The sequence below is a fragment of the Bombina bombina genome, chromosome 11 (genome assembly GCF_027579735.1).
Source record: "Bombina bombina isolate aBomBom1 chromosome 11, aBomBom1.pri, whole genome shotgun sequence".
Lineage (NCBI taxonomy): Eukaryota > Metazoa > Chordata > Amphibia > Anura > Bombinatoridae > Bombina > Bombina bombina.
In genome coordinates this window covers 25922759-25949444 of record NC_069509.1, presented here as the reverse complement: position 1 = coordinate 25949444, position 26686 = coordinate 25922759, and the positions used below count along the sequence as shown (strand labels likewise).

General features: G+C 38.6%; 1 protein-coding gene across 3 annotated transcripts in view; it reads right to left on the bottom strand.

Moving 5' to 3' along the window:
* Window positions 1-26686, bottom strand: part of LOC128642428 (uncharacterized) — a 146306-nt gene that overhangs the window by 21256 nt on the left and 98364 nt on the right. For all 3 annotated transcript variants that reach the window (XM_053695192.1, XM_053695191.1, XM_053695193.1), the window contains one exon: window positions 2399-2645. In XM_053695192.1, coding sequence (XP_053551167.1) covers window positions 2399-2645 — 247 coding nt within the window. The remainder of the gene's footprint in view (window positions 1-2398; window positions 2646-26686) is intronic.

Sequence of the window (26686 nt, the reverse complement as noted above, 5' to 3'; positions counted from 1 at the left end):
GGGCTTTATTATTTTATTAGGGGGATTAGATTAGGTGTAATTAGTTTAAAATTCCTGTATTTTTTTTTTCTGTGATTTAGTGTTTTTTTTTTGTACTTTAGTTATTTTGTACTTTAGTTATTTTAGCTAGGTAGTTATTAAATAGTTAATAACTATTTAATAACTATTGTACCTAGTTAAAATAAATACAAAGTTGCCTGTAAAATAAAAATAAACCCTAAAATAGCTATAATGTAACTATTAGTTATATTGTAGCTATATTAGGGTTTATTTTATAAGTATTTAGTTTTAAATAGGATTAATTTATTTAATTTTTTTTAGTAATTTTATTTATATTTATTAAAAATAGATTTAAGTTAGGGGAGTGTTAGGGTTAGACTTAGGTTTAGTGTTTAATAAATTTAATATAGTAGCGGCGACGTTGGGGGCGGCAGATTAGGGGTTAATAATTGTAGGTAGGTGTCGGCGATGTTAGGGATGGCAGATTAGGGGTTATTAATATTTATTATAGTGTTTGCGAGGCGGGAGTGCGGCGGTTTAGGGGTTAATACATTTATTATAGTGGCGGCGATGTCCAGTCGGCAGATTAGGGTTAAACATTTTTATTATAGTGGCGGCAATGTGGGGGGGGCCTCGGTTTAGGGGTACATAGGTAGTTTATGGGTGTTAGTGTACTTTGTAGCACTTTAGTTAAGAGCTTTATGTTCTGGTGTTAGCCCATAAATCTCTTAACTACTGACATTTAAATGTGGTAGGAGTCTTGGAGGTAGAGGCTGTACCGCTCACTTTTTCCAAGACTTGTAATACTGCGTTAGGAAAATCCCATCAAAAAGATAGGATACGCAATTGGCGTAAGGGGATTTGCAGTAGCCAAAAGTCGCGGAAGAAAAGTGAGTGGTGCACCTTTACCTGCCAAACTCGTAATACCAGCGGGCGTTAAAAAGCAGCGTTAGAACCCCTTAACGCTGCTTTTTAACCCTAACGCAGAACTCGTAATCTAGGCGTTTGTTTGCTTCATATGTCTCCAACCACTCATTTTCAGTTTCCTTTATCAGTATATGCTCTGATCCTTTGCCTCTCTCAGCTGGAGCACCACAAGGCTCTGTCTTAGGTCCCTTGCTTTTCTCTCTCTGTACATCCTCTCTTGGAAAACTTATCTTTCTTTGGGTTCCAGTACTACGTATTTGCTGATGATACACAAATTATCTTTCCTCTCCTGATATCTCTCCCTCTTTACTCAACCAGATTACCAACTGTTTCTTTGCAAGTTCTTACACTACCTGCAACTAAATCTGTCTAAGACTGAGCTGCTTCTTATTGCCCCCTCTTCGAGACACCTGACACCTGACACCAATTCTCTGACCGTTGGATACTCTATTCTCATCACCTCACTCCAGGTCCGCTGTCTTGGGGTCACAATTGACTCAGAACCCACATTCACCCCATATTTACACGAGTTTAACAAATCCTGCTGTGCACACCCAAGCAACATTTCCAGAATTTGTTCATTCCTTACTCAAGAAACTACAAAAATACTAATTAATTCCCTCATTTTTTCACGCATTGACATTTGTAATCTACTTCTAAATGACCTTCCCAAACACCGCCTCTCCTTCCTCTAATCTATTATTTAAAGTATTAACCCTAACTTAAAAGCACTCAACAGCCTTATTCTCTCATCTTCAAATATTCCCTGACCCGTCCTCTGCGATCAACCTCTGACCTACGTCTCTCCACTACTATTATCTCTATGTCCCTCTCCTGCCTCCGAGACTTTTCACGTGCTGCTTCTGACCTCTAGAACTCTCTACCCTGCTCCATAAGACTGTATCCAACCTTGTAAAGCTTCAGACGCTACTTGAAAACCCACCTATTCCCTACAATCTACATGACAAGCTACCTCCTGTAGTAGATTTGATTACTCGGTTATGTTTTTGTATCTTATCACAAGCCCTTGTCATTGTATACATCTATCTCTGTACCCAGCACTATGGAAATTTTGCGGCGCTATACAAATAAATGATAACAATAATAATAATAATCAAAGATAGGTGATAGATTAAATAGATAGATAGATAATAGATATATGATAGATATAAAGAGATAGACTAGATAGAGCTCGGTTTCTATCTATTTTTTTTAATTAAAATATAATTTTATAGTTTGTGAAGAACTCCACAATTTTTCTTTTTTATTAATGCACCTTCGAGTCCAACTGTCCCTTGTAATAAAAGCACTAAAATAAAAGCGCTATTGGTTTAACTTGAGTGGTGTTACTGCACAATAGTGCTAGTAATTTTGCACTCCACTTGTAATCTAGGCCTATATGAGAAGCCTTTGTTGGCAGTTAGAAATTCTGTTGTGATGTCTATATGGGCTGTATGTTTACAATATTTACCAGGTGTGCGATATAAATTTTCCACTTCAGTGATCTCAGGGTCATTTTGCACATCTCCTGTGTAGTACAAGATGATACAGGAACATGTGGAGATTTTTTCTTTGATTGTCTCATCTAAATGTCTTGAGTTATAGGTTATCCCATCATCAACCAGTGCATTGAACTCCGCAGATCTCAGCAGCTTCTCCATCCAATCACAGTCAAATGAATTTGTGACTATTGAAACTGTGAATTTTTCTTTTTTTGTCTGTAAAAGAGAAGAAAATCTCAAATGTGAAAAAGTTGACTTCTTATTCCAGCTGCAGAGTATAAAATGTATGAAAATTTGCTTCTTTATGTTTATTTTTGTAAATTAAATAGTTTTGTACTTGATAGATAGACAGATGATAGATAAATGACAAGCGACCTGTTATCAACTAAAGCAAAGGAACAATACTCCTTACTAATTCTGGACCTATCAGCTGCTTTAGCCACAGTTGAATTCTAAAATTAAGGGCTAAATTATGAGTTGCTCGAGCGAGTTTATTGCATCTCTTTGCGCATATCAGAAGTAGTATGTGTATTACAAGTTCAAAGTAAACGAGTTTGCTTGAGCGCAATTTAATTTAATGCACGTCAGGTTAGCCCGACTTTGGAGCTCTGCTTAGCTGTTATTGTCAACTAAAAAGTTGCACGAAAAACATTAAAAATACATTTAAAAGTACAGTTACACTCATAATAACATTATTAAAAAAAATTAAATGTTATAAGGGCTCAAAGAAATTAGGTCTCAGGTGTTAGAAAAAAAAAAGGCAGGTAATGGGCTTTAACAAAGAGATACATACATATACCTGTCTAAATATGTATATGTATGTATATATATATATATATATATATTTATATGTATACATATGTATTTATGTATTTATATGTGTATATATGTATTTATGTATTTTTCTTCTGTTAAGTGTGATCAGTCCACGGGTCATCATTACTTCTGGGATATTACTCCTCCCCAACAGGAAGTGCAAGAGGATTCACCCAGCAGAGCTGCATATAGCTCCTCCCCTCTACGTCACTCCCAGTCATTCTCTTGCACCCAACGACTAGATAGGATGTGTGAGAGGACTATGGTGATTATACTTAGTTTTATATCTTCAATCAAAAGTTTGTTATTTTAAAATAGCACCGGAGTGTGTTATTACCTCTCTGGCAGAGTTTGAAGAAGAATCTACCAGAGTTTTGCTATGATTTTAGCCGGAGTAGTTAAGATCATATTGCTGTTCTCGGCCATCTGAGGAGTGAGGTAAACTTCAGATCAGGGGACAGCGGGCAGATGAATCTGCATAGAGGTATGTAGCAGTTTTTATTTTCTGACAATGGAATTGATGAGAAAATCCTGCCATACCGATATAATGTCATGTATGTATACTTTACACTTCAGTATTCTGGGGAATGGTACTTCACTAGAATTACACTGTAAGAAATACATAAAGCTGTTTAATAACTAGAGATTATGTTTAACGTTTTTGCTGGAATGTAAAATCGTTTTCATTTGCTGAGGTACTGTGTGAATAAATGTTTGGGCACTATTTTTCCACTTGGCAGTTGCTTAATCTGTTTTTCTGACAGTTTCTGTTCTCCCTCACTGCTGTGTTTGAGGGGGAGGGGCCGTTTTTTGGCGCTTTTTCTATGCATCAAATATTTCAGTCAGCAACTCATTGTATTCCCTGCATGATCCGGTTCATCTCTACAGAGCTCAGGGGTCTTCAAAACTTATTTTGAGGGAGGTAATTTCTCTCAGCAGAGCTGTGAGAATTATAGTTTGACTGAGATAAAAAACGTTTATTCTGTAATTTGTTTCCTGCTTTCAGAATTTGTTATCTTTGCTAATGGGATTAAACCTTTGCTAAAGTTGTGTTGTTTACAAGGATTGAGGCTATAACTGTTTCAATTTATTAATTTTCAACTGTCATAGATCTTCTGTGCTTCTTAAAGGCACAGTACATTTTAATATTATTCTAATTGAATTGTATTTCCAAGTTGCAAGTTTATTTGCTAGTGTGTTAAACATGTCTGATTCAGAGGATGATACCTGTGTCATTTGTTGCAATGCCAAAGTGGAGCCCAATAGAAATTTATGTACTAACTGTATTGATGCTACTTTAAATAAAAGTCAATCTGTACAAATTGAACAAATTTCACCAAACAACGAGGGGAGAGTTATGCCGACTAACTCGCCTCACGTGTCAGTACCTACATCTCCCGCTCAGAGGGAGGTGCGTGATATTGTAGCGCCGAGTACATCTGGGCGGCCATTACAAATCACATTACAGGATATGGCTACTGTTATGACTGAGGTTTTGGCTAAATTACCAGAACTAAGAGGTAAGCGTGATCACTCTGGGGTGAGAACAGAGTGCGCTGATAATATTAGGGCCATGTCAGACACTGCGTCACAGGTGGCAGAACATGAGGACGGAGAACTTCATTCTGTGGGTGACGGTTCTGATCCAAACAGACTGGATTCAGATATTTCAAATTTTAAATTTAAGCTGGAAAACCTCCGTGTATTACTAGGGGAGGTGTTAGCGGCTCTGAATGATTGTAACACAGTTGCAATACCAGAGAAAATGTGTAGGTTGGATAAATATTTTGCGGTACCGACGAGTACTGAGGTTTTTCCTATACCTAAGAGACTTACTGAAATTGTTACTAAGGAGTGGGATAGACCCGGTGTGCCGTTCTCACCCCCTCCGATATTTAGAAAAATGTTTCCAATAGACGCCACCACAAGGGACTTATGGCAAACGGTCCCTAAGGTGGAGGGAGCAGTTTCTACCTTAGCTAAGCGTACCACTATCCCGGTGGAGGATAGCTGTGCTTTTTCAGATCCAATGGATAAAAAGTTAGAGGGTTACCTTAAGAAAATGTTTGTTCAACAAGGTTTTATATTGCAACCCCTTGCATGCATTGCGCCGATCACGGCTGCAGCGGCATTCTGGATTGAGTCTCTGGAAGAGAACATTGGTTCAGCTACTCTGGACGACATTACGGACAGGCTTAGAGTCCTTAAACTAGCTAATTCATTCATTTCGGAGGCCGTAGTACATCTTACTAAACTTACGGCGAAAAATTCAGGATTCGCCATTCAGGCACGCAGGGCGCTGTGGCTAAAATCCTGGTCAGCTGATGTTACTTCTAAGTCTAAATTGCTTAATATACCTTTCAAAGGGCAGACCTTATTCGGGCCCGGGTTGAAAGAGATTATCGCTGACATTACAGGAGGTAAAGGCCATGCCCTGCCTCAGGACAAAGCCAAAGCCAAGACTAGACAGTCTAATTTTCGTTCCTTTCGTAATTTCAAAGCAGGAGCAGCATCAACTTCCTCTGCACCAAAACAGGAAGGAGCTGTTGCTCGCTACAGACAAGGCTGGAAACCTAACCAGTCCTGGAACAAGGGCAAGCAGACTAGGAAACCTGCTGCTGCCCCTAAAACAGCATGAATTGAGGGCCCCCGATCCGGGATCGGATCTAGTGGGGGGCAGACTTTCTCTCTTCGCCCAGGCTTGGGCAAGAGATGTTCAGGATCCCTGGGCGCTAGAGATAATATCTCAGGGATACCTTCTGAACTTCAAATACTCTCCTCCAAGAGAGAGATTTCATCTGTCAAGATTGTCAACAATCCAGACAAAGAAAGAGGCGTTTCTACGCTGCGTACAAGAGCTCTTGTTAATGGGAGTAATCCATCCAGTTCCACGATCGGAACAGGGACAGGGGTTTTACTCAAATCTGTTTGTGGTTCCCAAAAAAGAGGGAACTTTCAGACCAATCCTGGACTTAAAGATCCTAAACAAATTCCTAAGAGTTCCATCGTTCAAGATGGAGACTATTCGGACAATTTTACCTATGATCCAAGAGGGTCAATACATGACCACTGTAGATTTAAAAGATGCTTACCTTCACATACCGATTCACAAAGATCATTATCGGTACCTAAGGTTTGCCTTCCTAGACAGGCATTACCAGTTTGTGGCTCTTCCATTCGGATTGGCTACAGCTCCAAGAATCTTCACAAAGGTTCTGGGTGCTCTTCTGGCGGTACTAAGACCGCGGGGAATCTCGGTAGCTCCATACCTAGACGACATTCTGATACAAGCTTCAAGCTTTCAAACTGCCAAGTCTCATACAGAGTTAGTGCTGGCATTTCTAAGGTCACATGGATGGAAGGTGAACGAAAAGAAAAGTTCACTCGTTCCACTCACAAGAGTTCCCTTCCTGGGGACTCTTATAGATTCTGTAGAAATGAAGATTTACCTGACAGAGGACAGGCTAACAAGACTTCAAAGTGCTTGCCGCACCCTTCATTCCATTCAACACCCGTCAGTGGCTCAATGCATGGAGGTAATCGGCTTAATGGTAGCGGCAATGGACATAGTACCCTTTGCACGCTTACACCTCAGACCACTGCAACTGTGCATGCTAAGTCAGTGGAATGGGGATTACTCAGACTTATCCCCTTCTCTGAATCTGGATCAAGAGACCAGAAATTCTCTTCTATGGTGGCTTTCTCGGCCACATCTGTCCAGGGGGATGCCATTCAGCAGACCAGACTGGACAATTGTAACAACAGACGCCAGCCTTCTAGGTTGGGGTGCCGTCTGGAATTCTCTGAAGGCTCAGGGACAATGGAGTCAGGAGGAGAGTCTCCTGCCAATAAACATTCTGGAATTGAGAGCAGTTCTCAATGCCCTCCTGGCTTGGCCCCAGTTGACAACTCGGGGGTTCATCAGGTTTCAGTCGGACAACATCACGACTGTAGCTTACATCAACCATCAGGGAGGGACAAGAAGCTCCCTAGCTATGATGGAAGTATCAAAGATAATTTGCTGGGCAGAGTCTCACTCTTGCCACCTGTCAGCAATCCACATCCCGGGAGTGGAGAACTGGGAGGCGGATTTCTTAAGTCGTCAGACTTTTCATCCGGGGGAGTGGGAACTTCATCCGGAGGTCTTTGCCCAAATACTTTGACGTTGGGACAAACCAGAGATAGATCTCATGGCGTCTCGACAGAACGCCAAGCTTCCTCGTTACGGGTCCAGATCCAGGGATCCAGGAGCAGTCCTGATAGATGCTCTGACAGCACCTTGGGACTTCAGGATGGCTTACGTGTTTCCACCCTTCCCGTTGCTTCCTCGATTGATTGCCAGAATCAAACAAGAGAGAGCATCAGTGATTCTAATAGCACCTGCGTGGCCACGCAGGACTTGGTATGCAGACCTGGTGGACATGTCATCCTGTCCACCTTGGTCTCTACCTCTGAAACAGGACCTTCTGATACAGGGTCCCTTCAAACATCAAAATCTAACTTCTCTGAAGCTGACTGCTTGGAAATTGAACGCTTGATTTTATCAAGACGTGGATTTTCTGAGTCAGTTATTGATACCTTAATACAGGCTAGGAAACCTGTTACCAGAAAGATTTACCATAAGATATGGCGTAAATACCTATATTGGTGTGAATCCAAAGGTTACTCTTGGAGTAAGGTTAGGATTCCTAGGATATTGTCTTTTCTACAAGAAGGTTTAGAAAAGGGTTTATCTGCTAGTTCATTAAAGGGACAGATCTCAGCTCTGTCCATTCTGTTACACAAACGTCGGTCAGAAGTTCCTGACGTCCAGGCTTTTTGTCAGGCTTTGGCCAGAATTAAGCCTGTGTTTAAAACTGTTGCTCCACCATGGAGTTTAAACCTTGTTCTTAATGTTTTACAGGGCGTTCCGTTTGAACCCCTTCATTCCATTGATATAAAGTTGTTATCTTGGAAAGTTCTATTTTTAATGGCTATTTCCTCGGCTCGAAGAGTCTCTGAATTATCAGCCTTACATTGTGATTCTCCTTATTTGATTTTTCATTCGGATAAGGTAGTCCTGCGTACTAAACCTGGGTTCTTACCTAAGGTAGTTACTAACAGGAATATCAATCAAGAGATTGTTGTTCCTTCCTTATGCCCAAATCCTTCTTCAAAGAAGGAACGTCTACTGCACAACCTGGATGTAGTCCGTGCTCTAAAATTTTACTTACAGGCAACTAAGGAATTTCGACAAACGTCTTCTCTGTTTGTCATTTACTCTGGGCAGAGGAGAGGTCAAAAAGCTTCCGCTACCTCTCTTTCTTTTTGGCTTCGTAGCATAATTCGTTTAGCTTATGAGACTGCTGGACAGCAGCCTCCTGAAAGAATTACAGCTCATTCTACTAGAGCTGTGGCTTCCACTTGGGCCTTCAAGAATGAGGCCTCTGTTGAACAGATTTGCAAGGCTGCAACTTGGTCTTCGCTTCATACTTTTTCCAAATTTTACAAATTTGACACTTTTGCTTCATCGGAGGCTATTTTTGGGAGAAAGGTTCTTCAGGCAGTGGTTCCTTCTGTATAAAGAGCCTGCCTATCCCTCCCGTCATCCGTGTACTTTTGCTTTGGTATTGGTATCCCAGAAGTAATGATGACCCGTGGACTGATCACACTTAACAGAAGAAAACATAATTTATGCTTACCTGATAAATTCCTTTCTTCTGTAGTGTGATCAGTCCACGGCCCGCCCTGTTTTTAAGGCAGGTAAATATTTTTTGATTTATACTCCAGTCACCACTTCACCCTTGGCTTTTCCTTTCTCGTTGGTCCTTGGTCGAATGACTGGGAGTGACGTAGAGGGGAGGAGCTATATGCAGCTCTGCTGGGTGAATCCTCTTGCACTTCCTGTTGGGGAGGAGTAATATCCCAGAAGTAATGATGACCCGTGGACTGATCACACTACAGAAGAAAGGAATTTATCAGGTAAGCATAAATTATGTTATATGTGTACATATGTATTTATATGTGTACATATGTATTTATGTATTTACATGTGTATATATGTATTTATGTATTTATATGTGTACATATGTATTTATGTATTTATATGTGTACATATGTATTTATGTATTTATATGTGTATATATGTATTTATGTATTTATATGTGTATATATGTATTTATGTATTTATATGTGTATATATGTATTTATGTATTTATATGTGTACATATGTATTTATGTATTTATATGTGTGCATATGTATTTATGTATTTATATGTGTATATATGTATTTATGTATTTATATGTGTATATATGTATTTATGTATTTATATGTGTACATATGTATTTATGTGTTTATATGTGTACATATGTATTTATATATTTATATGTGTACATATGTATTTATATGTGTATATATGTATTTATGTATTTATATGTGTACATATGTATTTATGTGTTTATATGTGTACATATGTATTTATATATTTATATGTGTACATATGTATTTATATGTGTATATATGTATTTATGTATTTATATGTGTATATATGTATTTACAGATATATATACACATTTAAACACATAAATACAAATGTATACATATATAGAAATACTAGTCCTAAAGCCTGTGCAGTGGCGTAGCGTGGGTTGTCAGCGCCCAGGGCAAGGCAAGTATTGCGCCCCTAACCCATAGAAACAGGATCATATTTCACATAGCAGAGTGTGAGAAGTCAGATTTTTTTTTTGCACCATTATCTCCAAAGGCTAATAGATTGCCGTGGTAACCTGTGCCCTTGTGCAGCTTTGCAGGGGAAGTACAAGCTATGCTAACATCAGAAAGACAGAGCTGCTGGATTTTAGCTTGTAGCTATGCCGCTGCAGCTGTTCCGATTTAAATACGAAATGCAAGTTTCCTAGCTCAGCACATTACACTGTGCAGACCATGCATAACAAAGCCAGGCAGGATGGTGATGACTCTGCCACCACCAAATTCTTACAATACATTAATGAAAATCCAAATCAAAGATTTCAAAAGAAAGTATTGAATTCTTGGATCTAATTTTGATTCACGAAAACAACCAAATTTGTACAAAATTATATAGTAAAACAACAGATTGTAACGGCTATCTGAGAGCTGACAGTGGTCACTACAAGCCTTGGATACACAATATACCATACGGTCAATTCCAACGGTTAAAACGTAACTGTACAAAAGAAAGTGACTATAATAAGGAATCCCAAATATTAAAAGAAAAATTGCTACAAAAAAAGTATCCTAAGAAACTAATAGACAAATCCCTAAATAAAGTAAGAAATATGGATAGAACCAATGACTAATCTCAAATAAAGAAAAAGGTATGAATATCAACAACAATACTGTAGGGATGATAACAACTTATAATGAAGCAGCACCAGAAATAAAAAGGATTCTGAAAAAATACTGGCCAATTCTGCAACAAGATAAGTTCCTAAAAAATAGTATAGGACCTGTCCCTAGAGAGCATTTGGATGATCCAGAAGTGGATTGGGAGAATGTCATATGGTCAGATGAAACCAAAGTAGAACTGTTTGGTAGAAACACAACTTGTCGTGTTTGGAGGAGAGAGAATGCTGAGTTGCAACCAAAGAACACCATACCTACTGTGAAGCATGGGGGTGGCAACATCATGCATTGGGGCTGTTTCTCTGCAAAGGGAACAGGACGACTGATCCTTGTACATGAAAGAATGAATGGGGCCATGTATCATGAGATTTTGAGTGCAAACCTCCTTCCATCAGCAAGGGCATTGCAGATGAAACGTGGCTGAGTCTTTCAGCATGACAATGATCCCAAACAAACCACCCGGGCAACGAAGGAGTGGCTTCGTAAGAAGCATTTCAGGTCCTGGTGTGGCCTAGCCAATCTCCAGATCTCAACCCCATAGAAAACCTTTGGAGGGAGTTGAAAGTCTGTATTGCCCAGCGACAGCCCCAAAACATCACTGCTCTAGAGGAGATCTGCATTCAGGAATGGGCCAACATACCAGCAACAGTGTGTGACAACCTTGTGAAGACTTACAGAAAATGTTTGACCTCTGTCATTGCCAACAAAGGATATATAACAAAGTATTGAGATGAACTTTTGATATTGACCAAATACTTATTTTCCACCATAATTTGCAAATAAATTCTTTCCAAATCAGACAATGTGATTGTCTGGATTTGTTTCCACATTTTGTCTCTCATAGTTGAGGTATGCCTATGATGAAAATTACAGGCCTCTCTCATCTTCTTAAAGGGACATTAAACACTAAATACATGCTAGATAGAATGATGCATTCAAAGAAAAGATTAGCCCATGAGTAACATGTAGATGTATTTTTTAAAGTTTCATTAGTTGTTTAAAAAGTGACAAAATAAGTGTAAAGATAAGCGGCTAGATTTAGGGTTTTGTCGGTAACGACCCGCGTAGCTAACGCTGCCTTTTTTCTGTCCGCACCATAAAAATAACTCTGGTATTGAGAGTCCACAAAAATGCTGCGTTAGGCTCCAAAAAAGGAGCGTAGAGCATTTTTAACGCATCTGCAACTCTCGATACCAGAGTTGCTTACGCAAGCGGCCAGCCTCAAAAACGTGCTCGTGCACGATTCCCCCATAGGAAACAATGGGGCTGTTTGAGCTGAAAAAAAACACCTGCAAAAAAGCTGCGTTCAGCTCCTAACGCAGCCCCATTGTTTCCTATGGGGAAACACTTCCTACGTCTGCACCTAACACCCTAACATGTACCCCGAGTCTAAACACCCCTACCCTTACACTTATTAACCCCTAATCTGCCGCCCCCGCTATCGCTGACCCCTGCATATTATTTTTAACCCCTAATCTGCCGCTCCGTAAACCGACGCTACTTACATTATCCCTATGTACCCCTAATCTGCTGCCCCTAACACCGCCGACCCCTATATTATATTTATTAACCCCTAATCTGACCCCCACAACGTCGCCTCCACCTGCCTACACTTATTAACCCCTAATCTGCCGAGCGGACCGCACCGCTACTATAATAAATGTATTAACCCCTAATCCGCCTCACTAACCCTATAATAAATAGTATTAACCCCTAATCTGCCCTCCCTAACATCGCCGACACCTAACTTCAATTATTAACCCCTAATCTGCCGACCGGAGCTCACCGCTATTCTAATAAATGTATTAACCCCTAAAGCTAAGTCTAACCCTAACACTAACACCCCCCTAAGTTAAATATAATTTACATCTAACAAAATTAATTATCTCTTATTAAATATCCGGATCATGGACCTCTTCAGCCCCCCGCTTGGGCTTGGATCAGGACATCGGAGGAGCTCTTCAGGACAGATCAGTGAACCTGGTAGGGTGAAGACAAGGTAGGAAGATCTTCAGGGGCTTAGTGTTAGGTTTATTTAAGGGGGGTTTGGGTTAGATTAGGGGTATGTGGGTGGTGGGTTGTAATGTTGGGGGGGTATTGTATGTTTTTTTTACAGGCAAAAGAGCTGAATTTCTTGGGGCATGCCCCGCAAAGGGCCCTGTTCAGGGCTGGTAAGGTAAAAGAGCTTTGAAATGTAGTAATTTAGAATTGGGTAGGGCATTTTTTTATTTTGGGGGGCTTTGTTATTTTATTAGGGGGCTTAGAGTAGGTGTAATTAGTTTAAAATTGTTGTAATATTTTTCTTATGTTTGTAAATATTTTTTTATTTTTTGTAACTTAGTTCTTTTTTATTTTTTGTACTTTAGTTAGTTTATTTCATTGTAGTTATTTGTAGGAATTGCATTTAATTTATTTATTGATAGTGTAGTGTTAGGTTTTATTGTAGGTAATTGTAGGTATTTTATTTAATTAATTTAATGATAGTGTAGTGTTAGGTTTAATTGTAACTTAGGTTAGGATTTATTTTACAGGTAATTTTGTATTTATTTTAACTAGGTAACTATTAAATAGTTCTTAACTATTTAATAGCTATTGTACCTGGTTAAAATAATTACAAAGTTGCCTGTAAAATAAATATTAATCCTAAAATAGCTACAATGTAATTATAATTTATATTGTAGCTATATTAGGATTTATTTTACAGGTAAGTATTTAGCTTTAAATAGGAATAATTTATTTAATAAGAGATAATTAATTTTGTTAGATGTAAATTATATTTAACTTAGGGGGGTGTTAGTGTTAGGGTTAGACTTAGCTTTAGGGGTTAATACATTTATTAGAATAGCGGTGAGCTCCGGTCGGCAGATTAGGGGTTAATAATTGAAGTTAAGTGTCGGCGATGTTAGGGAGGGCAGATTAGGGGTTAATACTATTTATTATAGGGTTAGTGAGGCGGATTAGGGGTTAATACATTTATTATAGTAGCGGTGCGGTCCGCTCGGCAGATTAGGGGTTAATAAGTGTAGGCAGGTGGCGGTTACGTTGTGGGGGGCAGATTAGGGGTTAATAAATATAATATAGGGGTCGGCGGTGTTAGGGGCAGCAGATTAGGGGTACATAGCTATAATGTAGGTGGCGGCGCTTTGCGGTCGGCAGATTAGGGGTTAATTATTGTAAGTAGCTGGCGGCGACGTTGTGGGGGGCAGGTTAGGGGTTAATAAATATAATACAGGGGTCGGCGGTGTTAGGGGCAGCAGATTAGGGGTACATAGGGATAATTTAGCTGGCGGCGCTTTGCGGTCGGCAGATTAGGGGTTAAAAAAAAAATTTGAGTGGCGGCGATGTGGGGGAACCTCGGTTTAGGGGTACATAGGTAGTTTATGGGTGTTAGTGTACTTTAGAGTACAGTAGTTAAGAGCTCTTAACTCCTGTTTTTTTTCTGCGGCTGGAGTTTTGTCGTTAGATTTCTAACGCTCACTTCAGACACGACTCTAAATACCGGAGTAAGAAAGATCCCATTGAAAAGATAGGATACGCAATTTACGTAAGGGGATCTGCGGTATGGAAAAGTCGCGGCTGGAAAGTGAGCGTTAGACCCTTTAATGACTGACTCTAAATACCAGAGGGCGTTAAAAACCAGCGTTAGGAGCCTCTAACGCTGGTTTTGACGGCTACCGCCCAACTCTAAATCTAGGCCTAAGTGTCTATAAAACACTGGGAGCTGCCATGTTGTAACCTGTGTTACCTTCTCTGCTGTGGCCAATTAGGGACTGTTATAAAAAGGTCACTAGAGTGTGCAGCCAATGGTTGTGCTGGATTTAACAGTGTTCTGCACTTCCATTTCTAACAGGAACTGAAAAGCTCACAATTTCAGAATGCAATTAGAGGCAAAGAGGACAAAATAAATAATGAAAGTATATTGCAGAGTTGTTTTATATATACAATTTATCATTTTTGATTATAATCTCAAAGTGTTTAATGTCCCTTTAAGTGGGAGAACTTGCACAATTGGTGGCTGACTAAATACTTTTTTGCCCCACGGTAAATATTTCATTTTAATGGTAAAATCTTCTCTCTTTACCGGGACCATAGGTAAACATCACATGGAATATTAACAGCTAGACTAGCAAATACATAGAATAATAAAGTATATTTTTGCTTTTGTCTTTATTGTTTATAATCCCTATCTAACTATAAACTAAAGATTAGTGCTCACTTTATATAACTATAACAAAGGTATATATTACATCAATACATAAGTGTGGTTCTCTGTCATCTACTATTAATCACACATAAGGCTATAACTTATTAGTCCAATTCTACAAATTATAGCTTCTTAAGGCTTAATACTGTTGGTCTTTAGGAAATTGTCATATACAGCAAAAACAAAAGAACGACTCTGAATTAAATACACATGATAAACATAGTTTTCAATCTGAAGGGCACTATGGCCCAACATAGCCTCTAAAATGACACCTGTGTATACGTCATTTTAAGAATGAAAAGGTTTCCATAACAACAGGAGACACAACTGTCTCTATAAGCTTCCGTAGCTAGCGTGATGCTACACGTCACTCGCCGCAATGAACCAGGAAAAAACACGCCCACTTCAGTGCCTTTTTAAATGCAATCAACCGGTATTCCTGTCTATCCACTCTCCTCTGACAAAGAAGTTTGTGGCAACTTCGAAACGCGTAAGGACATTTCAATGGGCGGACAGGCTCCTTTTCTACCGGCAGCAAGCTACAGTTTGTTTTTATGGCTGAGTTTTTACCAAAAACGGTATAGACATTGTTTTTTATTTATATGCCTAAATAGCTTGATTTTAACTGTGTTAATCAGTGCACATTTGAGGTTATCTATCAATTCTTAACCTCACACGATCCACTTTCAGGGTTATCATATTATACAGTATTAAGGTATATAAGCCTTTATATAGATATATATATATGAGTTAAGCGAGTTATAGACTATACTCACATAACTGCACTATCGACTACCTATCCTAAGGTCCCTTCGGGGAATAAATTATTACATTGGATAAAGCTATAGATCTTACCTCATCATGGATTGAGGTTTTCTAATGTAAGCATAATACCATCTGTACATAATACATTTTATTTTATATTATACAGTATTACGCTATGTGTGTTTTCCTCCTTGCATAAACCTGGGAACCTCTGCCAAATCGCTCTCCATACACCGAGGGGATAAAGATTCTCACCATCATATGAAAGAACATCAGGGAGTCCAGGGTTACCATTGAATACAAAGGCTCTGGAATAAGAAGTGGATCAAGAATTCCTGTGGATACCACTCTGAGAAAGAAAGATATAACCATCTTTACACATGCAGAGCTGACATCTTACCTCATACGATTGAGGTCTGATCTGGTAAGCAGAAATTGTTTACTTCAACACACAGCATTAAGAAGTTATCTACAGAAGAAATTATTAAGAACAGCTGTTATTTATTTTAATTTTTAGTCACTATTTCATATTTTGTATAACAGAAAGACGGACTATAGCAGAGCGCCTTTTTCCACTATTGAGTTCTCTTTCTTTAATATCTCCAACAGTGACAGGGGTACACTGTGTCAATACCTAGGCAGCACGCTATTTATATTTGGTGGATCTGAGTTTCTTGTTTGTTGTATATTGGGTATTGTATATTGTATATGGATTAGATAAACTTATATCCTTACATTTATATCCCAACTACACTTACTCTATATAACAGGGACTCTTTTCTATACATCTATAGAGACATTCTAGAACAATTTATAACCTTAGAATTAGAAGTAAACAACATAGGTTTAGCGATGGTGATTTTCTTTATTTTTACATACAGTATATATATAAATATGTATTTATTAATAAATAGAACATGTTATGCTATCTGCAGAACATTGTTATGTGAATTATTCATATTTCATCTCAAGTTAGTGAATTTGAGAAAATTTGCGCGACTTGTTGAGTATTAGGTTTTTTTTCACTTTTCGTGCTCCATTGAAGTCTATGGAGGAATATATTAACATAGTCGTGATTTTCCGAGTATATCTTTTTGCGCGTCGTGTTAAGGCTCTTGCAAAAAAAGTTTTTACTTTCAACTTTTAATATGAAAATTGCGATCCTCTCATAATCTAGCCCTAAAATAGGATGAGGTTATAGGAAAATCAGACTTCCTTATTTTATCACGTTCTGAACACAGACATGCTTCTTTATACTATCTCTGTATACCAAAGTCAAATACTTAGGGCCTGATAATCAAAGATTTTCTTGCTTTAGAGAAATTGTAGTACAGGCCTGAACTCACTGAATGATCAAAGATAAAGGGCAAAACTTTCAAGCACTGTGAGATCTCTCTCATTTGTGTATCTGAAGGAGGAACTGATGATCAAAAATTTGTTGGCATGGAGAAAAATCACGCCAAATCTTTGGGGCTTTTTTAAACATTATTTTGCAATGTAGATGTCTCTCCTTCAAATCCAGAACTCCGCATAGAGAGATAAACAACTCTTAAGAAAAAAAAATCACGTATTAGATCTTGTCAGAGCGGAGAGGTTTAGATGATCAGGTCTGGAGAGACACACCCAGTGCAATATCATTTCTAAGTTACACTGCATTTTAATTTATGTTACTTTACACTTCTGATTGGGTCATTTCAGTACTATTGCATTCAAGGTTTGCACTTACAATTTTATATTTTAATACATTTAGATTAGCTCTAGCAGTGATTTTATAAATACGGATTATATTACTTTAACAAATTAGGATCATACTTTGTATATTTATGTGTATCTTTTATAACTTACATTTAGTATTTTCTCTATTGCAAAATAAAACACAGCTTCAGAAAGTGGGAGGGACAAGGGTGTTCCCTGGGCTAAACATGGTAGTTCCCAGTGTATGTCTGAAGTTCTCTCACTAGTCTTCTGAAATGCTGTAAGCACTTTAAAGAAGCTGATCTCACTGATTTTTCTTGCCAGCTGTATGCAGGTGATGTTTAATCAAAGTTCACAATACACTTATTTAACTGACAGAAAAGTAATATATACTAAAGTATAGGCAAAAGCAAGTTGAATTGCAGTACAAAAAAAACAAAAACCTACCATAACAAAAAAAATAACAAATTACCAAAAATAAAAAAAAACAGTTATGCCTATTCTAAAACCCCACTAAAAAAAACCAGCCCCAAAATAAACAAAACTACACAAACACTAAACAGATATAGCACTTAAAAGGGCCTTTTGTAGGTCATTGCCTTAAAATGTCAGCTATTTGTGTGAGAAAAAACACTACAAACCTATACGATTAACCCCCCCCCCAAAAAAAAAAATCTATCTAAAAAAACCCCACTTACTCTAAAAAGTTCCCTGAAAAGGGCATTTATCTATTTTGCTGCCCAGGAAAAATAACCCCTAATCTTAAAAAACCCACTAAAAAAAAAAACCTAACACTAAACCCCAAAGATAGTACTCACCAAAGATAAATCAGGGTGGTGGTGGTCCATCTTCATCCCTGTGATGCCCCATCTTCTTATCTTCATCACAGCAGCAGTCTTCATCCATCTTCTTATCTTCATCACAGCAGCAGTCTTCATCCATCTTCTTATCTTCATCACATCAGCAGTCTTCATCCATCTTCTTATCTTCATCACAGCAGCAGTCTTCATCCATCTTCTTATCTTCATCACAGCAGCAGTCTTCATCCATCTTCTTATCCTCATCACAGCAGCAGTCTTCATTCATCTTCTTATCTTCATCACAGCAGCAGTCTTCATCCATCTTCTTATCTTCATCACAGCAGCAGTCTTCATCCATCTTCTTATCTTCATCACAGCAGCAGTCTTCATCCATCTTCTTATCTCCATCACAGCAGCAGTCTTCATCCATCTTCTTATCCTCATCACAGCAGCAGTCTTCATCCATCTTCTTATCCTCATCACAGCAGCAGTCTTCATCCATCTTCTTATCCTCATCACAGCAGCAGTCTTCATCCATCTTCTTATCTTCATCACAGCAGCAGTCTTCATCCATCTTCTTATCTTCATCACAGCAGCAGCCTTCATCCATCTTCTTATCTTCATCACAGCAGCAGTCTTCATCCATCTTCTTATCTTCATCACAGCAGCAGTCTTCATCCATCTTCTTATCCTCATCACAGCAGCAGTCTTCATCCATCTTCTTATCTTCATCACAGCAGCAGTCTTCATCCATCTTCTTATCTTCATCACAGCAGCAGTCTTCATCTATCTTCTTATCTTCATCACAGCAGCAGTCTTCATCCATCTTATTATCCTCATCACAGCAGCAGTCTTCATTCATCTTCTTATCTTCATCACAGAAGCAGTCTTCATCCATCTTCTTATCTTCATCACAGCAGCAGTCTTCATCCATCTTCTTATCTTCATCACAGCAGCAGTCTTCATCCATCTTCTTATCTTCATCACAGCAGCAGCCTTCATCCATCTTCTTATTTTCATCCCCGACATCCTAATGCAATCACCTGCTGCACACTAAATTTTGAATGCAAGGTACCCCTTTTATATAAGGGTACCCTTGCACTCCTATTGGCTGATTTTTATTTTCAAATACAAATAAGCCAATAGAATGAAAGTTTTCATTAAAGGTTTTTAAAAGTAAGGTTAGTCTGTTCTGAGGTAACCTAGGGGGTGTTAGGTTAGGTGGTTTAGATATTAGTGAATTACTTTGCGATGGGAGTTGTGGTTGTTTAGCAGTTAGTAATGTAGTGGGGACTTTGCGATTGGCTATGTGGTTGTTTAGGGGTTATTAGAGTAGGGGGCTTATGGCAAGTTGGGTTAGCGTCCAAGTATGGTTGTTAGTTTTTTTTCCAACTTTTCTCTCTCCATTTAAGTCAATGATAGAGTACGTTAACGCAATAGTGATATTCTAACTTCTGCTCTTTGCGTGTGTCAGTTTTGTGCTCTAGTGATAAATATTTACTTTCAACTTGTAATACGCTTGCTACCCAACTCGCGCAAAGAGCAGAAGTTGAGCGGAGTTGCTGTTCGAGCGGGGTAATTACCGTTCCACTCGAAATCTAGCCCAAAGTGAGTAGTTACTATTCTTTTATAGTTGTACATAGCAGTTTATTGTCCCTTTAAGCGCAATTTCTGATTCTTCTTTCTATTTGTGCTTTAATTTTTCAATATTTCGTTTGTATTAGACGTCTAATATTGTGAAAACAATGATGTGAATGTGTTTCAATTATAATATTGTGATTGAAACGAACAAACAATCTTGCTTCCCAGGAGCGCTAACGATAGTCTCTTCTTCGTTGAATCCTTCAGTCTACAGCACAATGGAGAGTGGGCGGGAACTTCCTCCCTTATAGTCCAATAGCAAATGCTGCTTTCAAGCGTGTCTGCTTCACAAGCAAAAAAATCCAGAAAACATCCAAAAAAAGAAAGCGCACTGTGCAACATCGGGCAACGATTGTGATTGCACTGTGGCAAATGTAATAAGAAAGAATATGTTTGCCACAGTAGGATCGCAATATTATATAATATGCATGCCATCAGGTTTATAATATTGAAAAATTAAAGCATGATTATAGAAAGAAGAATCAGAAATCACGGGCGGCATTGCACAAGCAGTTCACCAGAACTGTTTGTGCAATGTTAAATGCCAATAACATTTGCTGTCAATACGCTGTCGGCATTCAGCGATGTCTGTCAGACATGATACATTACAGTGCATCATGTCGGACAAACATTGATAAATCGGCCCCTTAGGATTAATAGGGAGAGCATACTCAATCTTTATGCTCTTATACAAAATGACCTTGAGCCAAGCACAAGAAGAACAAGGGCAATCCAAGGAGTGTTAAAATTATTGGCTGTTTTGCATTTCCTGGCAACAGGTTATTTTCAGGCTGTGTCCAGTGCTGTGGTGGGCATGAGCCAGCTTTCAGACATTTAAGGATCGTTCGAAAATGTATTCTCAAGCATTTGAATACGTTTATTTATGTGTCCAGGAATGCGCATGAATGGCTAACAATAAAAGGCATCTTTTTACCACATAGCTGGAATGCCAAATGTTTTGGTGCAATAGATTGCACTCATATAGCACTAAAAACACCTGCTTCAAGGAAGTAGCAATATAGGAAAAGAAAAAACCTTCCACTCAATTAATGTGCAGGCAGTGTGTGATGCAAACCTTATAATTTGGGATGTGCGTTCAGAATTTCCAGGGTCAAGCCATGATTTTCACATTCTAAAGCAATCTGCATTATTTGCATCATTTGAACGTGGAGACATGCCACATGGTTGGCTATTGGGTGAATATATTTTATATTAATTTGTTGTTGTAGTAGTGTACCATTGAAATTTTGTTTATGTGTGAAAGGGTCATGTAACCCAATCATTTAATTTCATGATGCTATAATATGCCTCCACATTTCAACATCTAGAACCCATTTTCTTTTCTTCTCCTGAGCTTACCCAGATAGACCTTCCAGCAATGGATAACAAGTTAAGGAAGATAATTCAGTAATAACCTTAATTTTATAAATTATTAAAAAATTGTATTCTCTATCTGATCCCTGAAAGAATATTTTTTTAGTTACATGTTCCTTTTTATATGTAACGATATTGATAAAATGTTAATGTTTAGGGGTGGAGCCAGCCGTCGAGGTGAATGGATGCACTTTGAGTGAGCTCCTGAGGCAGCCCCAGATTAAACTCCTAAAACCATGTACAAGGTACAAGAAATTTACTTTGGCTATGGATGCTAACACTTGAAGATCAATCCTCACACTTTATTCGACTTGAAAAAGACGCGAAAAAGACACGATCGAACTTCCGGTCCGGATTCGGCCTCAGCCATCTACTACAGCCCGTGGCTTCATTTTGGGCCTAACACAAAACTGCTGCAAACAGGAGGACAAGGCCTGGGTCATTCTCTCTATTCCTCTTAGGGTCACTACGGCTCCTCAGGGTACCTGAATCTGCTTTTTCCTGACCGGATTACCAGCTTTACATTCTACTGATTTCAGGCTATCTCGAGGCCTCTCTAAGATCAGCTCTTACCATGAGGAATCATCTGAGGAGGTACTTAAATCAATTCTGTTCAGCAGCATCATAATGACATTAAGCTTGTATTAATATATAAATTTACAGGAGGTTAACTAGCATGACATATGTATTTTAAAGTACCTCACACATCACCCACATGAGGCCTATACAAGATTCTCATCTCTGTGAGGATTAACTAGAGCTGTATACTACCCTGACAAAGAAGCCTGCTACAAATATAATATAACCACAAATCACATATCATGCAGCACTTTTATACATCCTTAAGCAGCAACTACTTACATCCACATGGGGTGACCTATTCCCCTCCAGGCCTACACATTACATTAATCCTGGCTGTGGGTTATTTTGGCAGTTTTCTACCTCTTATTGCAGGATTGCTCAAATTATGAACATTGCTTTTTCTACATTTTTCATGCTTCAAATCACTTTACTACGCACTAACATAAAAGTGCCCCAGTTATACAGACAAATCAAAATTCTGCAGCACAGAAATGTCTCCAAAGAGGCAAGCAAAGCAGGATAAGGTGAGCAAAAGTCATCACAGTATTACAGCCTCTATGAATAAATTCTTCAAACCACTTGAAAACCCAGACTCGTCTCTAGAGACCATGGACTCTGCGGATGAAGTACCACAACTCCAGACTGCTACGGCAGCCAGAGCTCCAGAGTCTATGCAAATCATACAAGCTTTTCTAGAGACTCTTCTGTCTAAGCAAGATTTTACAACTCTCATTTCCCAGGTGAAATCCTGTATCAAGGAAGAAATATCAGAGCTACGTAAAGAGATGCACGAGATAGGAGACAGAGTGGAATTTCTTGAAGAAGAATCTGAATCACAGCAGTCAGATATTGCAGGCCTTATTCAGAATGTACAAGCTCAGAATACTGTCATTTCCCAACTCCAAGATAAACTGGAAGATATTTAAAATAGGAGCAGTCGACAGAACATCAGAATAAGAGGCATACCAGAGTCCATCACTACAGGAAATCTTCATACCTATCTACAAGATTTGTTCAAAGACCTTAAAGGTTCATCACTGACAACACCTTCTGTCATGGACAGATATCACAGAGCTCTGAGACCCAAGCCCAAGAAGGGCTTATCACCTAGGGACGTGATCATAAAATTTCAAGATTATCAACAAAAGGAAAACATCATGAAGCAAGCCAGAATTTCTTTACCACTACGCTTCCAAGGATCTGCACTCTCCATCTATGCTGAACCTTTCCATAAGAACTTTGCAAAGAAGAAGGGAATTTGCCCCGCTCACCACTTTGCTAAGAAATAACAACATCTCATATAGATGGGCCTTCCCTTGCCATATACAACTGATATGGGAAGGTCAAAGGAAAACATGCATGGATCCAGGAGATATTGAAGACTTCTGCAAAGAGTTGAATCTTGCACCTCCAACCCACAACCACACATCTGCACCTATTACCAAACAGCTGAATAATCTACCTCATACAGCTCCCAAACCTCAAAGAACACCATGGCAAACAGCAACCCATAAGAGACAGAAAAGTACTACAGCAAGTGCTTCAGAAAACGGGTGAGATTGATCCAATATTTTTGTGATCCCTAACCTTTTCATGATTTCTAAGGGACCCTGTTCCTAATTTATTGTTACTAGTTTTGTGTTTAATAATATTGTAGCTCTATGCCTTCTAAAAAAAAATTTTTTTTTAGATAGATTTATCAATGTGCTTTCATGGACTTATGATCTACCAAAATCTGGGGCTCCACTAGCCCCCTTTTAGGAACTCTAAGTTATCTATATGAATTGTAACATTAGGTTACAAATTCTATATTCTATCGCAATCCTTGCTATTTAAAGCAGGGACTATCTGTTAGTTCATTTTTTGTTCAAAAATGTTCTACTTGTTATTACTATGTTTGATGTTATCTTGTTTTATTATGCATTATTATTCCATGCAACACCTCTATGCAAAACATACAACCTGAACAGTATCCTTGACCGTGACTTATTAATGAGATACCTTCCAAACTCACTCCATAATACATTGACATAATGACTCAAAAGACTCCTGACCAGTTGTTTACCTTACTCACAATCAATGCTAAGGGCCTAAATTCCCCCTTTAAAAGGTCCAAAGCGTTCCATGACCTACACCATAAAAATGGCAGCATATTGTTTCTGGAGGAAACCCATTTCAAACAAGGTAGTGAACCTAGATACTTTTCGTCACATTATCCAAATAATTTTCATAGCAGTAACACTAAAAAAAAAAAAATCAGTTAGTATACTCATACACAAATCAATCCCATTTGAACTTATACACAAAGACGACAACCTATCCTTTTTAAATCTACGCCATTCTCGTATTATTCCTACTAGTTGGACAGACCACTCAGCTGTTAGTAGCTCCTTTTTCTAACCCTCGATCCCAATACATCCTTTTCTATGGAGGCTTGATGAATTGCTGTTGTCAGACCCCTTAATATCTTCAGAAATAGAAAAAGACCTCCAGGAATACTTTAATATCAACTCCTCTAGTATATCTAACCCGATTATTAAGTGGGAAGCACATAAATGTGTCATCAGAGGGATATCAATTAAGCATAAGGCCATTAAAAACAAACAAACCAAACAGAAATATCTCACGCTCTCACAAGAAATAAACAAACTAGACTACACTCACAAACGTCACCCCACAGACTTAGATATTTTAAATAAGTTAAACGCGGCTAGACTCCAGCTTAATGATCTCCTAGATATTAAATCTCAGAATACTGCCTTTCTCTTGCACCAAAAATACTTTACACAAGGGAACAAACCGGGAAAACTCTTGGCTAGAGCTCTCAAAAGTAAGCAATCCTCTACCTATGTACAGTCCTTAAAGGTTAATGCATCCTCAAAAACCACAAACTCTAAAATAATAGCCAATGAGTTTCGTAATTATTATAATAAACTTTATAATCTATGTCCTTCCCGTCCCATTGAGGAACACGCTCAAAAATGCAAAAAATATTTAGACCAACTTCAACTTCCACAAGTCCATCCTAGACACCTCCAGCTCCTAAGCCAAGCCATCACTCCTCAGGAGTTAGACATCGCTATTCAGTCACTTAAGAATGGTAAAAGCCCTGGGCCGGATGGCTTTAGTAATCTCTATTACAAAACCTATAAACCAATTCTCTTTCCTCACCTTTTACAACTCTTCAATTCCATAGGCCCAGTACATCCATTCCCACCAAGCATGCTGGAGGCACTTATTACAGTCCTGCCCAAGCCGGGTAAACCAACAGATACACCATCAAACTTTAGATCTATATATTTGCTGAATGTAGAGCTCAAGATCTATTCCAAGATCCGGGCCAATCGACTGAATTTATCACTTCCATATCTGATTCATAATGACCAAACAGGGTTTGTCCCACATAGAGAAGCAAAGAACAATACAGTTAAGGCATTACACTTACTTCAATATTCATATAGACAAAATATTCCAACCCTTTTTATCTCTACAGATGCCGAAAAGGCGTTTTATCTGTTGGATTGGACATTTTTGACATGCACCTTACACAAATTTGGCTTACAAAAAGATTTTATATCTAAAATTACTGCACTATATACTGTCCGTACAGCCAAAATCAAGGTCAATGGCCTCTTGTCAGATCCCTTCCCAATCCGAAATGGTACCCTTCAAGGTTGCCCTCTTTCTCCCTTGCTATTTGTTTTGTCTATGGAAGTTCTGGCTGCTATTTTACGCTCCTCAAATTTAGTGGAAGGTATTAAAATCAAAACTTCAGAGTACAAACTGGCCCTATTTGCAGACGACCTCCTTATGACGCTCACAAATCCTGTAAGATCCCTCAAGTCGGTTCACTCAATTCTCAAGGACTATGGAGACTTGTCTAATTTTTCTATAAATCATGAGAAGTCAGTCATTCTACCAGTTCACGTCACTCAGACAGACTTAATACACCTCCAATATATTGCCCCATTCACATTCAATACTCAATCCTTTAAATACTTAGGCATATATCTATCCCCAACTCAAGAGGAGTTAATCAAACTCAACTATGACTCACTAACATCACATATACTCTCAAACACTGAGACTTGGTCCCCTAAATCTATATCCTGGTTGGGTAGAATAGGAGCAGCTAAAATGACATTACTCCCTAAGATTTTATATATTTTACAGACTTTACCCATCCCCCTCCCAAAATCCATGATCCCAAAACTCCAATCAACCATTAACGCTTATATTTGGAAAGCCAAACCATCAAGAATTGCCAAATCAACCCTATACAGAAACACCACCCAGGGAGGCTTAGGGGTCCCAAACATATGGGAATACAGAAACGCCATATTTCTTTCAAGAATTATAGATTGGTGCTCGTTTGAAGAGCATCATCATAAACAATGGGTTAAACTTGAGCATGAACTCTCCGGTTGTACCCAATTGGTCTCTATGTGTTGGACTGATATATATCGATCCAAGACCAAATACCTTAATAACCCAATCATATATGAGACGTTTAATACATGGATAGAGATAGTTAAAACACACCCTAATTTGTCCTCAATACCCTCCCCACTGACACCTATACTACAGAATGATAACTTTCCACCGGGACTCACTTTCACCCCCACAGGTACCAAGGACATTCATCTTCTGTTACCAGCCTATGTATTGACAAAAGGGGGTAATTTACTACCTAGACATTCCATGGAATCCTTGGGCAATGGATTTTTCGGTATGTGGTTTCTGTACCTCCAACTTAGCCACTACTTTCAGTCCTCACATAAATCCCACCTAAATAGGCAACAAACACAATTTGAGATACTGTGCAGTTCTTCCTCTTCTAACTTTCACACAATTTTTCGTATATATAAACTATTGACTACACCAATTGAAACCGATTTACCAACATTTACTAAAGCTTGGAATAGAGACTTACCCTTTTTAATCCCAATTACAGAATGGTATTCAATTTTCACAGCGGTGAAACGGTCGGCACATTCGGCTAAACTTATAGAAACCA